This window comes from Maylandia zebra, linkage group LG7 (assembly GCF_041146795.1).
Source record: "Maylandia zebra isolate NMK-2024a linkage group LG7, Mzebra_GT3a, whole genome shotgun sequence".
In the NCBI taxonomy this organism is placed as follows: domain Eukaryota; kingdom Metazoa; phylum Chordata; class Actinopteri; order Cichliformes; family Cichlidae; genus Maylandia; species Maylandia zebra.
In genome coordinates, this window is record NC_135173.1 from 50,471,439 (window position 1) to 50,494,691 (window position 23,253).

Here is a 23,253-nt window from a genome sequence, read left to right on the forward strand (position 1 = left end):
TGTCCTATCATAATAAAAGATTAAAAACCTAAAAGAAAACAGAGGCAGAATCACTATTTAAGGGGGTAAATGACCTGTACTGAAGTTTCCTGAGTTATCCTCTCTCAGCAGGGGACCAATGAGCTCCAGGTGGGTATGAATATACTGGTTTATGTGCGGGGACCACTGGTCACACTGGTGGAGCCGACGCAGCAGATGCACTGTTGACTCGAGTAGCACAGTAGCCCGGGGGCTGCAGAGAGGGTCTCCAGGAAGCAGACTGCTGGGCATGCCTCTCATCTGGAGATCACTCAGAGCCACCTGTGACGAGTACAGAATTTCACGTGTTTGGGGGGTTTTGCAGTACAAAATATTTTTGAAACATATTGTGCAGTATGTGAAACAACACAAGTTTTTTCCATGTATAGCCCAGTGCAGCAATTATCCAGTAATATGATGTTAGGGCAAAGCCTGTATGCGTAGCTGCTTGTGTTTCCAGATATTTAACGTTGCCCATGCTTATTATAAATCTGATTCAAATAAATAATAAATCTAATAAATCTGTGCAGTACACCGAGTACCTTCTCTCCAGGGTTACTGCTGTAGAATAACACACAAGGATATAGTTCATTAGCGACCACACTTTCAAATGCCAACTTTGGCTCCTAAAAGAAAAAGAAAACAGGCAGACAAAGATTAAACAAGAGCACAGGACTCAATCTGAGGAATACTGACAGTAAATATTTGACCAAACCTTGTCATTCTTAGCAAATGATACAGTATGAGCCTCCATGTCCAGGATGCAGGTGATGGTGTCACCCTGTGTAAAGGAGGGAAGTGTGCGCACCAGTTCCCCTCCATGGTAAAGGTTGCCACTATAAGCACGATACAGCCACATATCTGTAGTTGTATGGTGGTTGTGATCTCTAACTGGCCAGCGAGAAACACCAACACACGTTCCCTCGTTGCCTCTATTCTCTTTGGTAATGTAGAACTGTGGAGAGAAGCGGCATAGTGTGGTAAATTCTAATTTATAAACTACAATTAATATAACAAACTTTGAACTGTGTAATTGTGGTCCATGTACAGAGTAAACTAGTACTCACCTTCCATATAAAACAGCCAGAGTTAATGGCAGTGGTTGCCAAACCGTAGCCTTTCCCTCCAGAACCATGTGAGAGGATGTTCCCGCTCTCCAGAGAACAGCACATTAGTTTGTGTGGGTCAAAGGAAAAATCTCCAATGGGAATACATTCATCATTGCTGCCAGGATTCTACGAAACAATGGATTTGATACATAATTAAACATTTGATAAAATATTAAACATGTATGTTATGTATTAAACACTTAATTTATATATTAATGTTGTTTTCTTTGTTCTTCTTAATTGCACTTATAGAAGTTTGTTGTGGAGTAAAAAAAAATCATTTTGGGATCAACTTGAAATACAGGCAGATGTGAAATGTAAAAGTAAGATCAGAGGTCAAATCTTTTTGTTGTGGTGCAAACTACAATGTGGTATTTGGAAACCACATACTCCAGTATCATTTCCTAAACATTGCCAGTACAAAGAGAGGCAGTAAAATCTGACGGATAGTCTTAAAGATCCACAGACTTTAAAGACAGACCTTGAAGAAGAGGTCAGAGGTCCAAATTAATGTTTATATATAACGTTACATAGCATTATTATAACTTTGACCTTCGGATTAAGCCACTGACCTCAACAAGGAGAGCGCAGAAGTCAAATGCGACATGATATTTTAAATCTTTAAACAGTACTTTCTGTATGTTGACAATACACATCACACTTGGAAGAATGGAAGTTTTAAGGCTTTTTAAAAAACGTTTCTACCAAGAGGTGAAGTTTCAATGGACTGTTAACATGACCCCTCTACACCCCTGCAGCTTTATCAGAATGAATTCCAAAGTTTTCGAGCTATTGTGTTCATAGAGTGACACGCACAGGCGCAAACTCTACTAAAAACATAACCTCCTCTGCAAAAGTAATCTTAAGCAAATATTGCAAAATAATGTGTGTCAATGAAAAGATGTTAACGATGAAGTGTTTCTGCATACAGAGGGTGGTGGACAACACACTAAGACAAATCAGAAATCTCACATTAATTCTAAAAAAATAAAATAAAATAGAATTTTGAAAAAAAAAAAAAAAAAAAAAACTAGAAGTACATGACTGAAAGTTAAACTGAAAATAAACAAAGACAGGAAAATCCCATTTTCATGAAATAATAAATACAATAATAAAACATTATAGAGTTTAGTTTTATTTGAATTATTAAAATTCATTTCACAATCCTGATGTAATAATTTTGATAATTAATCCTACTTGTACATTTCTATCCTCTGACACTTTTCATCTCAGCCTACCACAGAGAACAGGCCCATCTGTTCCATCGAGTGGCCCCACTGTTTTCAGTTTCATTGCTGCCAGGAAAGCATTTCATTTTGCCGTAGACAGCATTTCCTCTTGGATTACTGCTATCCTTGGCTATTTTCAACAGAGAAAAAGTGAAGGCACTTTTTGACATTTTTATGTGGCTTTTGTTTGGCTGGATGAAAAATTTAATAGACTGCAAAAATACTCAAATGTGATCTAATGTTTTAAATACAAAGATGAGGATTGTTTATGCAACAGACATGATTTCTTTTCTGCAAATCAAGACAGTATAAAACACGAGCAAATAAAAACACACAAGTTTAAGGGTGTGTAGTATTATTTTGTGTAACCGTTTCTCTCAAAAGGTTATCAGTCTACAGTGCAGGGAAAGGACAGTTAAAAAAAACAAAAAATGACTCCTATCACTTCAGATCACAGTAAAAACACAAATAATAAAACATAAGTGAGACATACAGAGAAGTGCACATGCTTAAGATGAGCCGATAAGAAGCTGCTGCTTTATTAATATGTAATGCAGTACATGGTGTTCATAATGTCTTACCCCTTTGTCTTTTTCAGGCATTTCTTCATGGTTGCTCTGACTTAGAGGCTCCTCCCACATATAAACAGACAAGAGCTGAAAGAGTTGTTTAACAATCTACAAGAAAACAGGGAAAAATACAAGTGGGTAATCCTGCATTCATCACCTTTAACATGTCATGCCAACTTGATACTGTTCAGAACACTCAAGTATTCTTGACCTATTTTGTTCAATTGTTGCATTTACTATATTTACATGTTTACATCATACCTGTTCAATGTGAACGGGCTCAGAACAAGCAGGTAACAGTCGTTCTAAAACGTGGAAGGTCAGAAGCTTAGTGCGGAGGTTCTGGAAGCGTGGAGATCCTGAAGAGTAGAGTTTTGTGATATTAATTTTAAAAGCAAAGTGCAGTCTTAACAGTATTAACACAGATTTTTTTGTTTGTTTTTTTAAATATGCCTTACCTAAAGAGCACTTGTGTGAAATAATGGCCATGAGTGGATCGATCCATCTTATAAATGTAGAAAGTCTTTTCATTACTCTTAATGACAGTACACGCCTCAGAAACACCAAGAAATCTGCAAGCTGGGATTCAACTACTTTGCTGTTTTCTGCTCCTAAAACAACATAAAGAGAAGGAAGAACATGCTCAGAGGGGTGACTTGATTTAATGGTTTTACAAATGCCATATCCACCCTTTATTATTTCTAAATTTGCCCCACCGACTAGATTTGTGTAGGACTCCACATCGGTTTTCTCGGCTGTTCCCATCTCTGCTATCTGTTGCTGGTGGAAATTGTACAAGATGTTCTGGAGCTGCTCACACATCACCTCCATAAGGGCCTGGGATACATCGATAGGCAGCAAATCCTCACACGAGCTATAAGCACAGGTTAAATTTTTATGAAAATTTTAGACAAGGGTAAAGAAAAGAAAATAATTAGTAATTTATATATACTTTGTTTATTTATTTATTTATGTTTTTATAACCTCTTCATTCTCACCTTGCAGCTACAGTCAATATCTGAAGCAGGCGGGCACAAGCGAGCCTCACGGCTCCACCCAATAACATAGATCCAGACGCTGTAGCTGCAAACCAGCCCTGGTTGATCAGCACACAGCTGTTGTTGGTCAGCGTGGAAAGAATTTCCAGGATGCCACATTTGATGACTAGCACCAGATCCACAGGCTGGTAACGGAAATTCAGTGCAAACATTGTGGCAAGAAGAAGGTGCTGGCAAGAACCTGAGTGTGACAGAGACAATATGTTAAATATAAATATCAAATATATATTAAAACCTAAACACTGCAACACTGTGTAAGAAAAAACCTACCTGGATGTTTTCTTTCAAACAGGACTCTCTGTTTAAGAACACGCACCACCTGCTGGTAGAAGGTGTGGGCTGCAGACTGTAAGTCTCTCTGTGTATCCAAAGAAGCTGAATGTGTGCCACACTGCATTGAGAAAAGAGGGGGGAAAAAGACAGCCAAATGAAGCATGGTTACAATTTTCAGTGTCTTTCTCTTCTCCATCCAGATTAGAAAGCATATTCATTACTTCTAAACGTCTTTCCATATAGCTATAAGATGTACCATGTAGTGCTGAGTCTCATAATTAGCAGAGTGGGAGCCAATGATTTGTGTTCCTAAGGCAAAGCATCCAGACAGGAACTGCAGCTGCACAGACTGCAGCAAAGCAGGAAACAGGTTGGATGCTGTGGATTCACAGCTCTTTTCTTCCATCTTAGACAGAAAGGCTGACATCTGACACAAGGCCTCCAGCCGCATCTGATCAAAACAGACAGAGTTTGTAGATCATAAGACACTTTCAAGTTCCTTACAGAACACCATTTCGGGCCCACAACAAACAGCATCAATTAATAATTTGTCATATAAAAGAAAGATTTGAATTACCTCAGCCCGCTGTTGCTGCTGCATAATGGCAAAAGTAATAGACTTTGGATCTGCCTGACTACAACTCTGACCAGGGGAAAACACCGTTGAGGAGGGCGATAAATGGGGCAGGCTTCCATAGACAAAATGAAACATCTGGTTAAGAATAGGCAAAGTGTTGTTGCTGTAGTGGGACATGGTGCTGGATGGGCTGATGCACTGTCGCAGGCGATCCCAAGCATCTTTCATTATCCCCAAAGAACACAGAGGTAAACCTAGAGCAAAGAGAGGCTCTTGTATGAAGGACTATAAAACATCTCATTCATTCTCTTAACATCTTTTTCTGGATATTATCTTGACTTGACAGGCAACAAGCTATTAAATTATTCAATATTATTAGATTATGCAGAACAGTTAAAACAGTCAGGCTGTCATATTGATCAAAATGTTTTGCCTAATGTGATCAGTCTTTATTTATTCTGCCTGCTACAAATTCTTATGTTATTTTTAAAGAAAATGATAAAATACAAATCTCCAAGTCCCATTTTGTGCAAAAGAGCACTTGGGTCTTGTTTCCCAAGGGTTACCTGACAATAATTTACCTGACAAACCCAGACTTGAGCTGTCTGGGTTTGTGTTTTTAGTAGAACAATCAGTGTCTATACAATCTCTTAACGACAGCGTACAAAAGAACTGCCTGAAAATGTAGGTTATAACATAATCAGTAGATGATCTGAACTTTCCACCTACCCATTTTATTCCTTGCAGATCCAGAGGTGTTTTTGGACTGATCAGACTAAATGAGACATAAGAGCAGTACATTAATACTGATGAAGAGCTGTGAAGCCAAATTCTGTTAGAAGATTTTGATAGTACAATATTGACCTGTTTTCTTCCACTGACAGTGACTGTAAGGGATTCTGCCGACAATTTCCTGAAAGATGTTGTGGACAGTTAGTGCAAAAACTGCTAACACAGAACACAAATACACTAAAACAAACACACACAGCATACCACAGTCTTTACCTCCCTCCAGTGTTCACAGCCTGAACGTTCTCCCTTTCACTGGGTTCCACCCAAGCAGGCCTGACCCCCAGCAGAAGGAAGAGGCATCGGGACACCACCAGATGGCAGACAGCAGGGAAAGACAAGCTTTCCTCAGATTCCCCATTCTTCTCCCACTGCTGCTTGGAATCAGGCTCTCCCTCAGGGCTGACTGGGCTCTCCACGCTGCTCTGAAGGGTGGAAGTGCCGAATGACTCGTAGACTGTCACATTCTGCTGCACTTGCATGGCTTCCCGAGTGGCCATGAATGATTCTAGGACTTCTGCAGGGACATCGAAAGATGTGTGAAAATAAGATGTGTCATATTTCTTTCTGTGTGTGTGGCTGTGCTGTTTATTAGAATAAGAACAAATACAGTTTGCATTTCTAACCTGACAGGTAAACGCGACTGCCAAATCTGTCATCGTCTGCAACCTCTTCCTGGTTGTGGTTTGCTGCGGGTGACGGGGGCACCTGCACCTCCCGGCTACAGTGTCCTACTGATTGCTGCTCATTATCCTTCCCCACCTGCTCCACTGAGGTACATGGCTCTTGCCTTTCCACATCAGGACTTTGAGGAGACTGAGAGATCTGTAGTTTAAGTAAATGCTTTAAATACATATCTGTAATTTTACCTGATAAAAATGATCAGATTACTATAAGTTAAAAATCAATTAATGGACAGAAATGAAGCTAATCACAATCATGCAGCAGTATTTACAAAAACATACATTTTAGATAAAGTGTTTACAAATTTGTTAAATGAAATCAGGATTACATATATTTAATTATACTGTAATGGTACCTGTTTAGTAGATGCTTCTACTTGTGTCATCCTTGAACTGCTTTTGAGGGTCATCAGAGCACTTCTGATTTTATAAACTGTTTCATAGATATACAACAGCATCTCACAGGGCTCATGGCTGTCTCAGCAGAGTAGATAAACACAGTGGAACAGGTTATACAATAATATACACTGAGGCAGGAAGAAAAAGTTTGACATACTAGAAACCCCTTCAGTGTTGTCCAATAGATCTTTGACTGCTTCATTAAACTGACCTGTCCTGCCAACAGGCCTCACTCTGCAGGCCCGTGTGTTTCAGGAGAGCAGCCAGACAGCAGCGGCACACAATTTGCAGCAAACAATCACCTGAAGAGCCTCCATTCTCCCATTCTGCTATCAAAGCAATCAATACAGATCAATTTTAAAAAGACACAAAGAAAAACTTTCCACATTTAACCAAAATTTAAATACATCTTAAAAACAAGATTCTCAAAATAGGAAGTTAGTTCAATATAAGCTGTATTATTAACAATATACACTTTCAAAATTATACACATAAACAAGCACAAGTACCTTTGCCGTGAGCATAATCCTCCATCTTCTGCCATATGCCACCTGCAAGTCCTCTGGATGAGCCCAGTGCCAGTTCCAGTAAAGTCCGGGTTTCTTCAGTCAAGCTCAGCTCAGTGAGTCTGGCATCAGTACTGCCCAGCAGCACTACCTCGGTCAGCCATGTCATGCTTGAGTCTACAGATTAAAGCAACATGTAGAATGTTAATGAAAACTGCTCAGGATTAACTCAGACTATTTTCTTTGTTCTTTAAGAATAACGATAATGATACCTTTCATTTAAAAAGGTCAGGCTTCTGTGTGGCACAGTATCTTAAATGTATATATTTTTATCGTGAATAAGGCTACGTTCACACTGCAGGCGGAAGCGCATCAAATCCGATTTTTTTGACCCTATGCGACCCATATCCGATCATGGTATGACAGTTTGAACGGCACAAATCCGATATTTTCAAATCCGATCTGGGTCACTTTCGTATGTGGTACTGAATCCGATACATATCCAATGTTTTAGAAAGCGACTGCTGTTTGAACGGTCATGTCGCATTAAATCCGTCTTTTACGTCACCGACACAAGACAGACGCCAATTATCAGCGCCCGAGAAGACATCACGAACGCTTCCTGGCCATCCAGTGTAGATGTTAGTGAAACTGTTGGGAAGACAACGTAAACATTTTATTTGTACTGTATAATCTGCAGATTCTGACAGAAATCTACAGCTATCCTTTGAAGCACCGCTCCTCTAAAACAGCAATAAGGATCATTATTAGGTTATTTACATTATTATGTAAATAACAAAATAACTTAAAGCAAAAATTGGGAAACGTAAAATCCGAAGTCTTTATATTAAGGGCCGTCAGTCAAACAATATTGTTTGCTCTGGGTCTAAACAGAGCGCGTTGTGTGTGACGTCTTCTTTTGCGCATGCGGGCTGCTTTGAGCGTTCACACTAGAGCGCGTTCTGCTGTCGCATTTTAATTGTAGTGTGAACGAGCAGACAAAAAAATTGGATTTGATCAAAAAATCGGAATTGAGCATTAAGACCTGCAGTGTGAACGTAGCCTAAAACTAAAACAATTGCCGTGACTGTAATATCCTCTTGGCCTGGAGCTATTAAAAATAACTAATGCCATTTGGCACAGCTAAATGAAGGCTTTTATTATTACCAAACCGATCATGGTAATATGGTGCAAAATAAATCTTGCATTAAGGATTTACGAAGCATTTGCACATGTGAAAACCTGAAGAGCCAGCAGCATGTTTTCCTACCCAGCTGTTCAAAGTCCATCTCCAGGCCATTCCTGAAGAGGACATTTGATAGCCAGACCTCTGACACTTTCTCCTGGAGGGACAGCGGCGAGCCTTGCAGCATACCACCGAGGCAGCGGCCAACTGCCAGCGCTACAGACCTTTCCAGGTCCAACAGCCAGGCCCATCTGCACTCCTCCTCCTCCTGCGGCCCAATGCTTGTGTTTTCTTCACTTTTATCTATAAGAAATATCACTTGAGATTGTTAGATTGGTCTAGTGTAACAATGCAGCAAACAATGCTAAAGAAATAAATGTCCAGCATAAATCTAAGGGGCATTGAGCTTACCTGAGCAGGTTTTCTGATCTTTCACTCCTAGTTCTTGTTCCTCCAGCAAGACAGTCTCTGGCAGCAACCTGTTGAAGTCATTGAGCTGCTCCAGCAAGCCCAGTAGATGGCTCAGCAAAGGTTGAACTGTGCCCAGGGGCAGCAGGAGCAAGGAGTACATTACTTGGCACAGCAGGCTGCCAGACACTGAATTGTATAACACCACTGGGACAAGAGGTGAGAGGAGTAAAGGGATTAAACTAACTGAAGTGATGATAAATATAAACAATAAATATAGCAGCCAAGTAGAGATTAAAAATTACTTTTCAGATATATAAATGATTAGAAGGGAAGTGATTTTGTGTTTTTTGTAAATAAAAGAGCAGCAGAAAATCCCTTTTTAAGTGGTGTAGCTAGGTGAAAATAGCGCACACTTGCCAAACACTAAAGCCATTTTTCTTACCTTGCAGCTTTTTGATGATTTGTTTGTCTGGGGCAATCTCCTTTAACAATTTGGTTGATCTCCTGAGGGTCTCAGTAGCGCAGGGAAGCAGCAGGTAAAGATGCTCACGAAGCAGTGCTACACTGCTGTCATCCTACAGAGCCAAAAATGCAAACTTAAATGCAACTGCAATACTAAGGTTTGGTATGCCAGCACATTGTACCCTGAAACATTTAGAAATGTGTCATTCGCTTTCTATTGAAGTGCTCATTTCTGATGAGGTACCACTCATTTTCCTTCACATTTGGCAGAGTTCCTTGTTTACCTCGGGGCTGGAACTGATGTAGCAATGAGCAAGCAGGTGTTTGTGAAGTCCAGAAAGCAGCTGGTGAAAGTGAGAAGGAGGATCCATTTGTCCCTGACTATCGCCAACAAGCTGCTTGTCGCTGTTTTTTTCCAGTTCCCCAAATTGCTGCTCCTGTATGAAGATAAAGACCAACAGAAAGCATTAGGAAGAACGGGAACAAAGGATCAGTGTGTGAGATAGCTAAATACAAAAATAGATGATTTGAAATGAAATGTAAACATAGAAAAATATATATATGAGTCAGGCGGCGGCCAGGAGCGGAGGTCCTGGCGGACCGATTCCTGGCTACAAAGACTGGCAATTGGGACATGGAATGTCACCTCTCTGGTGGGGAAGGAGCCTGAGCTAGTGTGCGAGGTTGAGAGGTACCGGCTAGATATAGTCGGGCTCACCTCAACGCATGGCCTGGGCTCTGGAACCAGTCTCCTGGAGAGGGGCTGGACTCTGTCTCAGTCTGGAGTTGCCCCCGTGAGATCTTCAACGCACACCTCTGGCAGAGCTTCAATAGCATTCCAAGAGAGACTGGGGACATTGAGTCCGAATGGACCATGTTCAGCACCTCCATTGCCGAAGCCGCTGCACTGAGCTGCGGCCGCAAGGTAGTTTGTGCCTGTCGTGGTGGTAATCCCCGAACCAAATTGTGGACACCAGAGGTGAGGGGAGCCACCAAGCTGAAGAAAGAGTCCTACCGGGCTTGGTTAGCCTGTGGGACTCCGGAGGCAGCTGATAGGTACCGACAGGCCAAGCGGTCCGCCCCGAGTTCCTGAAGGCTCTGGATGTTGTAGGGCTATCTGGGTTGACATGTCTCTGCAATGGTGCGTGGAGATCAGAGTATGGGAGTATGAGGTGACTGGCCCATTGCTACGGGCCATTCAGTCCTTATACAACCGTTGCAAGAGTTTGGTCTGCATAGCCGGCAATAAGTCGGACTTGTTCCTGGTGGGTGATGGGCTCCGCCAGGGCTGCCCTTTGTCACCGATTCTGTTCATAATTTTTATGGACAGAATTTCTAGGTGTGAAGTCGACTAGTCACGATTACGTCGACTATTAAAATCGTCAACGACTAATTTAATAGTCGGCGCGTCGTTTGAAGCTTTGTTAGATCCCAAAAGACGCAGGAATAAGTAGTAGGATTTAAGAGTGTAATAACGGACTGAAACAGAAGATGGCAGCACTGCATGTACAAGGATGCCAGCTGCCGTTAAACCCCGAAGAAGAAGAAGCTGTGTCCCAGAATTCATAGCGCAGCCCTGCTCAGTTTCCAACGGCAGCTACTTCGTTTTAATATTACTCTTATTATTCTTTCTGGGTCACAAAATAAACGTTTGACATATTTTCAGGTGAGAATGTAGCTGTGTAAACCTCAAATATCTGCTCAGTTTATCAAGACACCACATATTTTCAAAATCGCTCAGATGATTTCGGAGACGTCTGTTACCCACTAGCTCGATAGTTAGCCGGGGGCTAGGTCACTAGCGCCGTGAGAACACCGGACTCCCCGCAAATCGTTTTCAAACCCACCGCCGTCTTTCGCTACTCAGGTTAAACATATATAAGTCACTTAGATAACTTAAAAATGATATTATTTGGCTTTTTTTTTGTATTTTATTTGTTCCTGAGTAAATTGGTTTGGCTGAGATCAAAGTTATAGTTTTTACACAGCTGAATAAACGTCAAGCAGACAGCTGATTATCAGAAGTGTGAGATGCTCACAATATACTCCGGTGTCCTGTTATATTTTAGATAGCAAGGAGTTTATTAAACTTCACCGAAACAATCTGCAAATTTCATTAAAATTTAATAAACTATCATCTTGTCTTTATTTTTAGTTACCACATACCTTAAACACTTAAAGCTGTAAGCTAATGATAGTTATATAAGAGCAGATGCTGCTGGTGCAATAAGCTGTATGCTGTAAGTCCAATGGATGATGATCTGATTAGTCGACTAATTGCAAAAATAATCAGTGACTAGTCGGCTATCAAAATAATCGTTTGTGGCAGCCCTAGTGTGAAGCGGTGGGAATGAGAATCAGCACCTCCAAATCTGAGGCGATGGTCCTCAGCCGGAAAAGGGTGGAGTGCCCACTCCGAGTCAGGGATGAGACCCTGCCCCAAGTGGAGGAGTTTAAGTACCTCGGGGTCTTGTTCACAAGTGATGGGAGCAGGAGATCGACAGACGGATTGGTGAAGAGAGAGCTGAGTATAAAAGCGAAGCTCTCAATCTACCGGTCGATCTACACCCCTACCCTCACCTATGGTCACGAGCTGTGGGTAGTGACCTAAAGAACGAGATCACGAATACAAGCGCCAGAAAATGGGGTTCCTCAGAAGGGTGGCTGGCGTCTCTTTTACAGATAGGGTGAGAAGTTTGGCCATTCGGAAGGGGCTTAGAGTAGAGCCGCTGCTCCTCCACATCGAAAGGAGCCAGTTGAGGTGGTTCGGGCATCTGACAAGGATGCCCCTGGGCGCCTCCTGGGCGAGGTTTTCCGGGCATGTCCCACCAGGAGGAGGCCCCGGGGCAGATCCAGGACACGCTGGAGAGATTATATCTGTCGGCTGGCCTGGGAACGTCTTGGTGTTCCCCCGGATAAGCTGGAGGAGGTGGCTGGGGAGAGGGAGGTCTGGGCTTCTCTGCTTGGGCTGCTGCCCCCTAAACCCAGCCCCGGAAAAGCGGAAGAAAATGGATGGATGGAACAGTCTGACTGAACAGTAAAAATGTGCACAATATTCAGAAAACCTGCTAAAACTTTAAACAAAACTACTTATCAAACCCCACTGACACACTATTGATTAAAGTCTTTATTTATTAAAACATCCATCCATAATCTGGGTCTACCCAGGGGTCTCTTCCTGATTGAGTGTGCCTGGAACACCTCCAAAGGGAGGCACCCAGGACTAATCCTAAACCTAAGATTCTTAAACCATCTGTGTCCTTTTGACATACGGGAGCAGGGGCAGTACTCCAAGATCTCTGTGGATGCTTCTTACAGTACCTTCCTCTCTATGGCTGAGCCCAGCCACCTTACAGAGGGCACTCATTTCAAACGCTTGTATTTGTGATCCTACTCTTTTGATCTTTACCCAGATTTCATGACCATAGGTGAGGGTTGGGATATAGGTGGCCTAGTAAATTCAAAGCTTTCAGCTATGCTCCCTTTACCTCAACAGTTCAGTACAAACATCCGTAACCGAGTTAAAAAACATAAATACAAAATTTAGGAAAACAAAATTTGACATGGGAAAGAAAAGTTCTAAATTAACCCTGAAAGCACTAATTCAACCTAAAGTGAAATCTTTCCCCATTTAACTCACAGACAAGTCACACACACACAAATGCCTCTATTTCCTACCGTGTAAAATCCTATGCTAAGCAGCAGGGTTCTCAGCAGCACCTCTGCTAAGTGCAGAGGGTCACAGGCGTCAACAGAGCTGGATGAAGAGGGTTGTCGGACTGACAAAGGAGTCACTGGAGGCCCCAGGGCTGTCACTTCTCCAAAATTGCTGTAACCTAGAAGAGAGGCTACGTGGCTCTGGTCCTGAAGGCTGCTGAGGACCATGTCTAACTGAAGACGCTTTAAAAGACACAGAGTGAAGAAGAACAGATGGTCTAGCTCTTCATAATTTAAATGTGAATTTATCAGAAACATTGCTGCAGAGAAGTCTTAACAATTTCACTATCACTTGTTTTCACAGCGTTCCAGCAGTCTTCAACACATTGCCAAGCAACACTCCAACTAAGCACATCAATTTAGCAGACACTGTTATCTGGCTCCAAATATCCATCCATTTGTTAGCTATCCAGTTCACTGTCATTACTAAAACCAGGAAAAACTAGCAGTGATGGATGAATTCTTATTTAAAACAGTTTAAATACACAAAATAAACAGTGGTTAAAAATTCAAAGCAGACTATTTCTAATGAGCTAAGACACAAATGTGGAAAATACACATCCTGTCACTGCAGCGCTGCTAAAACAGAACCTTCATACCTGTCCTTTGGAAAGAACATTCAAACTCTGAGGGCCCTGAGGAAGGAGTGAGAGGAGCAGCTCCGTTCTCTCCCGAAGTGGAGGCAACAGCAGGGCCGCACCAATAGACAGCGTGTTCAAAACTGCCTGAGGATTGATAGGAAGGGTAACAATCATCATCATCATCAAAATACATGAGATCAACAGTTAGTGCTTCTTTCAATAAATAAACAGGTTGGCCACATGTCTGATTACACAGAATGGAAGCTTGTAAAACTTTTTCTCCAATGAAGTTTATATACATGTATACTGGAATTTATATAGTGCCCTAACCACTGATGTCAATTTAACAGCCATATACAATCATCTGCAAACCTGCAATAACACATATAACACAGACACACAGAACAAGACAAAATATATAATAAGGTCCTTAATACCCCTTGAAGAGTTAGAAAAAAAATAATGGTAACAGAGTTTTCTCTCTATGTTTTAGGTCTTTACCTTACAATATAAAGCACTATGAATGGACTGTTGCTGTGATTTGGTGCTAGAGAAATAAAACTGAAATGAATTGTTTAGTAAAAGTACTTGACTGAATGGAAATATGTACCGGTGTGTTTCTTTTTTTAATGCAGGTTAACAAAAATAAAGTAAAATATATATAAGAACTGAATTACTTGAAAAAGGAACTGGTAAGAATATAAGCCTGGTCTTGGAGTGCAGCCCCTGCTCCTGGCACGGAATAAATATCCATGCCAAAATATTTCATGAAACGGACTTGTGGTTAAATTCAACCAGGAAGCTTGAAAATCTCAGATTAATAGGGTTCTTGGTGAGCTCCATAATGTTTTGGTTTATAAGCCAGCACCAGCACAACCCTACTGCTGTATTAAACCTGCTGTCACTGTAGGAATACTTCAAAAAATAGTCCGCTTACTTGTTGTATGGAGTCTGGCATGTCAGTGTCTATTAGCCTGAAGAGTAGGTTTCTCAGGGGCCTGCCCTGAGCACCCAGAACCATAGCACCAGTGCCTCCAGCGTGGGCCAGGGACAAGTGGATGGACAGCAGCTTCATGCACAGCAAAATAAAATGATGGTGGTCCCTGAGGCACAGAGAAATTCATATAATTTTAGTTTGAATGAAATTTCCTTGAGGTAGATGAGTATGTTTTTGCCAACTGAATGTAAATATCACACCTTTTACAAACGAAGGGAGCTGGTGGGGTGTCGTTACTAATTCCATCACAATAGCTTTCCAGGAAGTTGCGTAAATAAGTGAACGTACTCTCCTCCAAGTCCACACAGAAGGGCCTGTGCCACGCCACAAGCTGCCTGAAAGCAGAAGCACAAATATTTAATAACTAATATGAAACACGGTTCTGTTTAAAAGTGTTGGTTCTCCACCAATTTCTTTACATTCTGCTTCAAACTGTATTAAAATCATACGGGTGGACAGCACAGAGCAACAGAGGTACACTGTACTTTGGTTTAATGATTAGCTAAGGGATTACCTGTCAGTTGGAACTGCGGTCCAAGCCAGACTGTGAGAAGTGCCAGCTGTAATTTGCTGTATCGAAATGCCCTCTAAACCAAGCACTTTCTTGGGTTTGGAAATAGGTGTAGAAGTGTGACCCTGCCCACACTGGCCCATGGTGTTATTTCCCCATGCATACACTTCGTTCTCTGATGAAAAGAAAACCAGGTACATTGCAGCTGGAGCACATTTCTTTTATTGTAAGTGTAATAATCATCTGTTAAGGGAATGTGAGCTGCTGACGATGTCTTACCGTGGGACAGGGCCAAACAGTGGCTGTCTCCACATGAGATATCAATAATCTTGGTGATGCTCAGGTCTTCTATCAACCGGGGCCTCAGAGCTGTTGTTTCAGAGGACCCGCATCCTAAACATGAGCCACAGCCCCACGCAAACACCTAAAGAAAGAAAATGTTTTGTTTTTAAATCTATGAATTACTGACGGATTCATCTACAGAATATTTGTCTGTAGTAATTATGTGGTAAACACTAATGAATTAATGGTCAGAACTACAACTTTATACTAAAGAAGTGCTAATAGAGAATGAAAGCAACATTTGTTAATAAGACTTTGGTGTATCCCTTTAAAATAAAAGCCTTCACCAAATAGTTTTTTTCTTTTTTGTCTACAAATTAGTTTTAGATCATGTGTTTTTTCAAAGACTTCACACACAATAGGTGGTTTAATTAATTAAAATCTAACCAAAAACACTTCATCTCACCTGTCCTGCAGAGGTTAGGGCCAGAGATGACTGGCTACCAGCACACACTTTCCTGATGATGAATCCATGCAGGGATTCTACGACCTTGGGCCGATACACACGATTGGTGTCTCCGTGACCCAGTTTACCTGCAAGGATGAGTCATATCTGAGCATGATAGGGCACAACATATACTGCTGTGGCACTGTCACACACATGAAATCTTGCTTTGAAAGTACTTAAATTACACTAACTGTGTTAAAATCGAACAGTATACCATCCACTCACCGTTATCCCCTCCTCCAAAGGACCACACAGTACGCCCATCCTGAGCCACAGCGATGGTGTGGGAGCTGCCACAGGCCACCTGCCCGACACCACTGATATCCTTCACTAGTGTGGGCATGTTCCGACTTTGGCTGTCACTTTGACCTGGACACAGGACATCAGAGGTTGTTGCTATGCTACCAGAGGAATGACATCACTTTGAAGTGGCTGAGACAAGATCAAGCAATTTGAAAAATAAGCTGTGTACCAAGTCTGCCAAAGTCCCCTTCGCCCCATGTATAAAGCTCTCCATCATTAGTCACAGCAGCACTGTGTCTGTAGCCAGCAGACACACAAACAACAACCTGTGTAAAAAATAAAATAAAATAAAAACAACAACAACAACAAAAAACACCACTATTTATTTATAATTATGCTAAAATCAATTGGCTTATAACATTTTACCAACATTTTTTTTCCCTACAAGCTGCCATTTCCTGCTTACTTTGCCCAGCAGCGGTCCTTGTATGATTTTGGGATACTTTTGTGTAGCACTGTTGCCATGGCCCAGTTTCCCATATTCTCCATCACCCCAGCTGAAGACCTGAAAGAAATATTTGACAATTTACACCTTATTAATCGGTTTAATTAAAATGCAGTGGTAGTGGAAGACAGTGAATTACAACAAGTATAAATCATCACCCACACATGCGGATGTTTGAGTGGGTGTGAAATGTGTGAAGTTTAAAATATTACCAAACTGGCCTTTGAAAAGCGGGAAAGCTCCATCACTTTTTCACAATGTTATCAGGTATACCTGTTCAACTGCTCATTAATGCATGTGTGATGCTATGGTGGTAATATGGACAATATTTCTGATAAATATTTCCAACACCTTGCTGAATCTGTGCCATGAAGAGTTAAAAGCAAGTTTCTAGACAAAAGTCCAACCTGGTACCAGAAAGATGTACCTAATAAAATCTCCAGTGAGTGTATACATATTATATGGCAGTTGTAGTGTCACAAATCCCGCATGCAAACCTTTAAAATATTTACTAATAGTCATTCTAACTTCTTACCTCTCCCTCGACAGTGATGGCCAAAGTGTGACCATCGGAGCCCTTGGAGGAGGACACTTTCTTAATGTTCCTGTGTGGTTCAAGTACAAGCTTCTTGGGCATAGACTGGTTGTTGGAGTCCCCCAAGCCCAGACGGCCATAGCTGCCCTTCCCACATGCTTTCACTGAGCCATCCGCAGACACAGAGAAGGTGCAGTACTGGCCTGCTTCAATCTAACAGAAGATTAAAGTGGACAGCATAGGAAATGTAAACTGGCACGCTAAGATAATTCTAATGATTTATTAATGTAGTTCTGGTGTGCTTTCAATTTTATAAACTCACAACAACACATTCAATACAGCACTCAAATCAAAGACCGCATTTTCACCTGTTTTATTTGGAATTTTTGTTTTGTTAGCACAGTTGGGATTTTTAACATCTGTAACCATTTTTTAAAAAGACAAAACCCACCTCAAGTGTGAGGCATGTGGAAAATCTATTAATACCACCACAAAATTAGAGATTATCAAGTGTAAAAACTTCAATAAATAATAGGAACATTAATCATTTCATTGAATTAGTTTAAGCCCTACCCTTGTGGCTTGTCATACCATTTGGGCATCACTGAAGCCCTGTGTCAGTTTTGGCAGCAGGATTTTCTCCAGTGTCCCCTCTGCCAGCTGATGGCTGCTGTTGCTGCCCCACACATACACCATGACTGTATTGCTCTCAGTGCCGGGAGCAGCTGCATCCGTGCTACACGAGCACAGGCAGTAGGACGCTAGGTTACAAATCTGTCGGCGTAGAGAGAAGCCTTTCAGGTCAGTTACTGTAAACGGCCATGAATTCTTAATAGTGTCGATATGCATGTCAATAAGACTTCACTCACCTCTTCAAATAAGCAGAGAGCTGCCTGGGAGAGTCGACAATGTCCATCTGCATCCTTCTTAAGCACCTGAGTATTGACGGGATCGCCACGAAAACCCTAGAAATAAATAGTTGTTGTTGATCCTTCAGCATAGTACGTTTTCACTTTGACCTGACATTCAGTGTATGTAAATGTTGCATGCAGATTTGGATTTATAACAAAATGAACTTGTATTTGCAGTCTGTTGTTTTCGGTACCAAATATTTCAAAACCTGATGTATCAGAAGGAAAAACATTTCTCTCCTTAAGAACAGCGACATGCCACAGCATGATCAAACAGAGACAGAAGACAAGCAGGCAACAACATAGCTCTTTGTAGGCACACTAGTGAGTGGAGAAAGCAGCAGGCTGTATTCAACTTGTATTTGTCTCACTAGAAACAAATGAGCAATCTTCATCTTTTACACTCACCAGCCACTTTGTTAGATAAGGCCAATTAAATGTAATTCAGCCTAGCTGCACCAGCTATGACTCCAATACTTAGACTGAATTTGACCACCTCTACGTGATAAATAATGTGCAATATAATGAAGTCATTGGCAACGGCCATCTCTGGTTGCCATTTGTACAGAAATATTACAAAGCTGATTAACCTGCTAAAGGATGACTCAATGTGCATATCTATAGAGGACAGCAAGGCTGACTCAATCCTAATCCTTATCTGCACATTAACCCATCTACAAGCTTCAATGACACACTTCATTTCTGAAAAGGACAGCCTACAGAAGCATGAACGTGAAAAGCCATTTTCCTACTTTAGAGACAATGGGGCTTTTATCAGTATGTTCATGAAAGGCTGTGAAAGTTACCAAAAATAAACGCATGAAGCAACCGTGGCTCTAATTCAAATCACTCTGAAAGTGGAACAGAGCCACAGCATGTGAACTGATTGTACTTAAACTTCTGTAAACTAATATGTCCAATATATCACATGATTGCAGGACAAATCTATCTTAGGCAATTAAAGAAATACCATCAGTGACCGAGTGTAACATTAAAAAAGTACGATTACTCCAAAGACTGATATGAAAACAAGTCGCATACCGAATATTGCCTCATTTGGAGAAGAGTTTGATGGATGACATCAAAGCCCACACCGGCTGACTGCTGGGAGCTCAGTGAGGAGGAGGAGGAGGAGGAAGAGGAAGACAGTGTAGGGGTGGAAGAGGACATGGAAGCAGCCAAGGCTACCTCCACCCACTCTAGCAGAAACTTCAGGGAGCCTCTCTGCATGGCCAGGCCGAGCAGCAGCTCCAGCGCCAGCCTCCGACCAATCGGGTCTGCGCCACCGTTCCCGCTGCTGACCGATGTCTTCTTCAGGAAGTCAGCCACCTGTGCCAGACAGTCCAGACCCACTGACGGGATCTTATTCTCATTAGCCAGAGAGAGTGGTGGCAGCGAAGTCAGGACAGAGGACGCTGTGTTGAGCACATCGTTGCAAAGCACAGACTCTGGATGAATAGAAGCTGCGTATCTCCAGTTCTGCTGCAGTAGCGAGAAGAGCAGACTCAAGCCAGTCCTGACACCCATTTCTATTAGAACATCTGTACCCGACTTGATTTTGGATGCTCCCCCTGGTAGGAAAGGCTCTGAGGCCGGCTCAATTTGCCCACATTCAGTTCCGCTGTCTTTGGAGTGGGAGGGCAGCTGCACACGGAATTTGTCATGGTATTTGCTGTGAAGTGCATAGTAGATCCTCTGTAGAACTACCAGCCTGTGGTGGAGATCCACGGTGTAGGAGGTTTGCGTCAGCACGCGGTGAGCCAGCCATCGCTGGCTACGAAGCAGGGAGGACAGGTACTCTTCCTTCTCCGCAGATGCACTGGACTCACATTCGAAGTCCGGAAGGCGTGGGCCTGCGAGTTCTTGAACAGGTTGGGCGAGGGTCACCACTTCCTTGTTGTGAAGGAGCTTATCGTAGAGCGCGGCAGCACCATGCCTCCTGGCTGTCTGCAGGCTGTCCTCTGCCGCCCAGGAGCTATTGAAGTGCTCCTGCCACTTCAGCAACACATGGGTCTGACAAGGCACCATGTCTGAGCATTATCTATACTCTGATGTATACCTAAAAAAAAAAAACATATCAAAAGAGAGGATGAGGCTTAAAGAAAGTCTAATATAGAAAATTCACACATATCCACTCCAGTACAGATTAACACAAAGAATTGCACATCTCTCTTCATCACAAATTTACAGGCAACATTTGCTGCAGAAAGCCAGTGTTCTGATGCGTTTTCCTGCCAAGTGCATTCAGTGTGAAGGTGTCGGGTTTCTCCTTAGCGTCGGCACTTGTCCAACATACACTACATCCAGGATATTGCCATAGGCCCGGTGGGTATCACTGAAATAGGTCAGCGCACCCTATGATGGCAGCTAACTAGCACACCCACACTAATGAGGAGGGTGTGTTTGTCTTACAAGTTATTACGCCACAAAGCACAAAGGGATGCAATACAAAATAGCACATGTCAAATTTAAATTCATAATTCATTCATTTAAAGTTGGTTCCCTAACCCCACATCCTCACCTAGTGATCTGCTGCATTTTTGTTGGCTTTCCAACCAAAATAAGAGCGTGTCTGTTTCTGTCGCCTGGAAATGATGCATCTCCAGCCAAGCAGCTTTCCAGCTAGTGGGGAAAATAATGATTTTACTCATAATATTTTGCAGATAATCAGACACCAGCTGGTTAACTGCATCCACCCCCTTGAAAGTCATTACATTCATAACAGAAGCTAAGCCACAACAGTCCTTGTAACGGTCACAATACGAAGGTCATATTCATAGCACTAGTAGGCATGACATTCCCCTGAAACACTGCTTATGCACACTCATCTTAAATATTCTAAAGCAGGTTAACCAGTAGACCTGATACCCACTCGTACATTTACTGTATTATTTTTTAATCATTTTAAACATACATGAACTAATACTTCTAGTTAATGGTGAACAAAACAGTGATATTAGCCATCTTGATTACCATTATGTTGATTATCGGATGACCCTACAGGTTCTAACTGTACCAAACTAACGGTTGCTCAACATGTGAGCCCACAAATTTATCCATAGTCCTGTCACAGACTCTCATTTCTCTTGCTGTCCCTGAGGCCCATGGGGCTATATAGTTTCCACTTTGGCCAAAAATAACAGCAGGCATTGATATAGTAGTGAGCTCCATGGTCAGACGACAACAAGAAACTGCCAGCAGTGTAAGACGTAACCATCACACACTGCAGACCGTCTGGTATTTAAGGATATCAACATTCAGGACACGTTGTGAATTTAGTTCTCTGTTCTCATTTCAAGCAGCTCATTTCAGACTTCAGCCAGCAAATGTCAATCTACATTATCTAGAGTATCTAGAGTATACACACAAAACACTTCTTCCATTCCTGATTGTTTAGAACAGATACTAGGTCCCAACTGGTTAAAATGAAAACAAAGGCTCAATAAACCTACATAGTTTGTTGGTTTTGTTTTTTTTTATTTTTTCTGCATTAAATGCAATGAATTTAAGTATATAGAAATGTGCTATACAAATAAAATTGCCACTGCCATAGGTGGGATCAAGCAATGGGGGGGGGGGGGGGGGGGGGGGGCAGCAGTATATCAGTAACTCCCATGCATGGCAGTGATATTTTCCAAAAAAAACCAAAATCTTTGGACCAGGATGATAAAAATCTGACAATTTCAATTTCACTAAATGTGTTTTCTATGGAACAAACAAATGCTTTTCACATAAAACAATACAACTTTCCCGACATAAAAATCTTTTTTAATGTAATCTGTACATTTTTCTTAATTATTATTATTATTATTTTATTCTTTAATTTTTACTTTAAGACTACATTTTTGTGCACGGTAGCTGAGCATAAATCCACAAGAAAATAATCAAGACTTTAAACGCAACCTCCTTCATACTGACTGCTGGATGAGGTGAGCTGACACTAGGACGCCCTTTCGGCACGATGGGGTTTGGAAGTTTTCGAGAATGAGCTGGAGGAAGTTGCCGACCCAATTAAGGGACGTTTGGGCTGCTGTTGCCAGGACAACCCCATCACTAAAAGCATAATGAATACTTGAATGACAGTTAACCAAAACCAGGACTGGATAACAAAGAGAATTTGTTCACCATAATACAAGCTACCGGTTAAAAATACATTAAATTTATTAACAACAACAACAACAACAACAATAATAATAATAATAATAATAATAATATAATAATAATAATGATGATGATGATGATGAAGAATACAATTTAATAATAATAATTCTAGCATAAATGACTTGGGCACCCACGCTTATGACAACCCGGTAGGACATTTAGTATTTAAATTAACAGCATGACACAGTCCTGGCTTCTCACTTTAAAGCTTATATCAACATTTAGTACCGTTACTGCTACGTGGCTCTCTGGTTTATTGTTACATAGTAGCTACCGACCTGCACCAATAAAAACACCGACAAACGTGAAGCGCAGATTCCGCCGTGTCATTCACAAACACCGGTAACATTATTCTGCGTCTGCGGTGACAGCTGAGCTAACGCTGGCTGCAGTGCAGTTGCTAGTCTGCTCCATGGCTGTCAAAACCCGACCAAGCCCCTCCACTTGGTGCCTGTCAGCTCCCGGTAAAATAAACCCCCGCATGGGTCGCTAACGTCGTAAAGGTAATTTTAAAATGAAAAGACATATAAGACACATTGACAGTAAAAACACCGCCAGTGAATGTTTTGCGTTACCTGCTGTGTCCCAGTGAGGTCTCCCTTGGACGCAAATATCATCATCACCCTTCTCCTCGCTCCCCCTCTTCTTCTTCGGACGACTTTTAATCCCCGATGGCAGTCGGTGTTTGGTCGACGCGTTACCGCCACCGTGTGTCTCGGAGCGAAGCTCGTTAACGTCACTAACACCTTTGAGTTTTTGTTAAAAAAAATAAAATAAAAAAATCTGCATGGCCAGAGAAAAAGTCAAAGTGAATAAACTGTAGCCACATTGAATTCCCTAAACCACAGTTGTAGAAAAAATGATTATACCCCATTAAACCGCTCTTAAAAAAATCTTATTATAAATTATAGAAGTTTTATAAAGATACAATACTGACGGGAAATATGCACTTAATAGTATTAATTAGGCAAAATGAAAATTAACAAGAAACACAGACGAATGATCCTCTGAAACTTTGTTGCATTATGGGAAA

At 41.6% G+C, this 23,253-nt stretch overlaps 1 protein-coding gene across 7 annotated transcripts in view; it reads right to left on the minus strand.

The window, feature by feature from the left end:
• Nucleotides 1–22,876, minus strand: part of LOC101482798 (putative E3 ubiquitin-protein ligase HERC1) — a 43,849-nt gene extending 20,973 nt beyond the window's left edge. For 5 of the 7 annotated variants that reach the window (XM_004549670.5, XM_004549671.5, XM_004549665.5 and 2 more), the window contains exons 1-38: nt 22,796–22,876; nt 19,101–20,118; nt 18,018–18,113; nt 17,740–17,922; nt 17,149–17,361; nt 16,575–16,673; nt 16,338–16,434; nt 16,091–16,234; nt 15,824–15,951; nt 15,355–15,499; nt 15,079–15,250; nt 14,765–14,899; nt 14,505–14,670; nt 13,586–13,711; nt 12,948–13,169; nt 9,554–9,706; nt 9,250–9,382; nt 8,808–9,011; nt 8,481–8,699; nt 7,214–7,387; nt 6,916–7,033; nt 6,662–6,779; nt 6,249–6,447; nt 5,839–6,139; nt 5,698–5,746; nt 5,563–5,608; nt 4,834–5,087; nt 4,513–4,707; nt 4,254–4,374; nt 3,924–4,164; nt 3,642–3,799; nt 3,384–3,536; nt 3,187–3,284; nt 2,938–3,033; nt 1,086–1,253; nt 734–973; nt 561–644; nt 75–300 (exon numbers count right to left, since the gene is read on the minus strand). In XM_004549670.5, coding sequence (XP_004549727.1) covers nt 75–300; nt 561–644; nt 734–973; nt 1,086–1,253; nt 2,938–3,033; nt 3,187–3,284; nt 3,384–3,536; nt 3,642–3,799; nt 3,924–4,164; nt 4,254–4,374; nt 4,513–4,707; nt 4,834–5,087; nt 5,563–5,608; nt 5,698–5,746; nt 5,839–6,139; nt 6,249–6,447; nt 6,662–6,779; nt 6,916–7,033; nt 7,214–7,387; nt 8,481–8,699; nt 8,808–9,011; nt 9,250–9,382; nt 9,554–9,706; nt 12,948–13,169; nt 13,586–13,711; nt 14,505–14,670; nt 14,765–14,899; nt 15,079–15,250; nt 15,355–15,499; nt 15,824–15,951; nt 16,091–16,234; nt 16,338–16,434; nt 16,575–16,673; nt 17,149–17,361; nt 17,740–17,922; nt 18,018–18,113; nt 19,101–20,087 — 6,661 coding nt within the window. In that variant the 5' untranslated portion in view covers nt 20,088–20,118; nt 22,796–22,876. Of the gene's footprint in view, nt 1–74; nt 301–560; nt 645–733; nt 974–1,085; nt 1,254–2,937; nt 3,034–3,186; nt 3,285–3,383; nt 3,537–3,641; nt 3,800–3,923; nt 4,165–4,253; nt 4,375–4,512; nt 4,708–4,833; nt 5,088–5,562; nt 5,609–5,697; nt 5,747–5,838; nt 6,140–6,248; nt 6,448–6,661; nt 6,780–6,915; nt 7,034–7,213; nt 7,388–8,480; nt 8,700–8,807; nt 9,012–9,249; nt 9,383–9,553; nt 9,707–12,947; nt 13,170–13,585; nt 13,712–14,504; nt 14,671–14,764; nt 14,900–15,078; nt 15,251–15,354; nt 15,500–15,823; nt 15,952–16,090; nt 16,235–16,337; nt 16,435–16,574; nt 16,674–17,148; nt 17,362–17,739; nt 17,923–18,017; nt 18,114–19,100; nt 20,119–20,580; nt 20,636–22,795 lie in introns of those variants that run through there. The other 2 variants (XM_004549668.5, XM_076886599.1) reach the window with 2 other exon arrangements.
• Between the last annotated feature and the right edge of the window lie 377 nt (nt 22,877–23,253).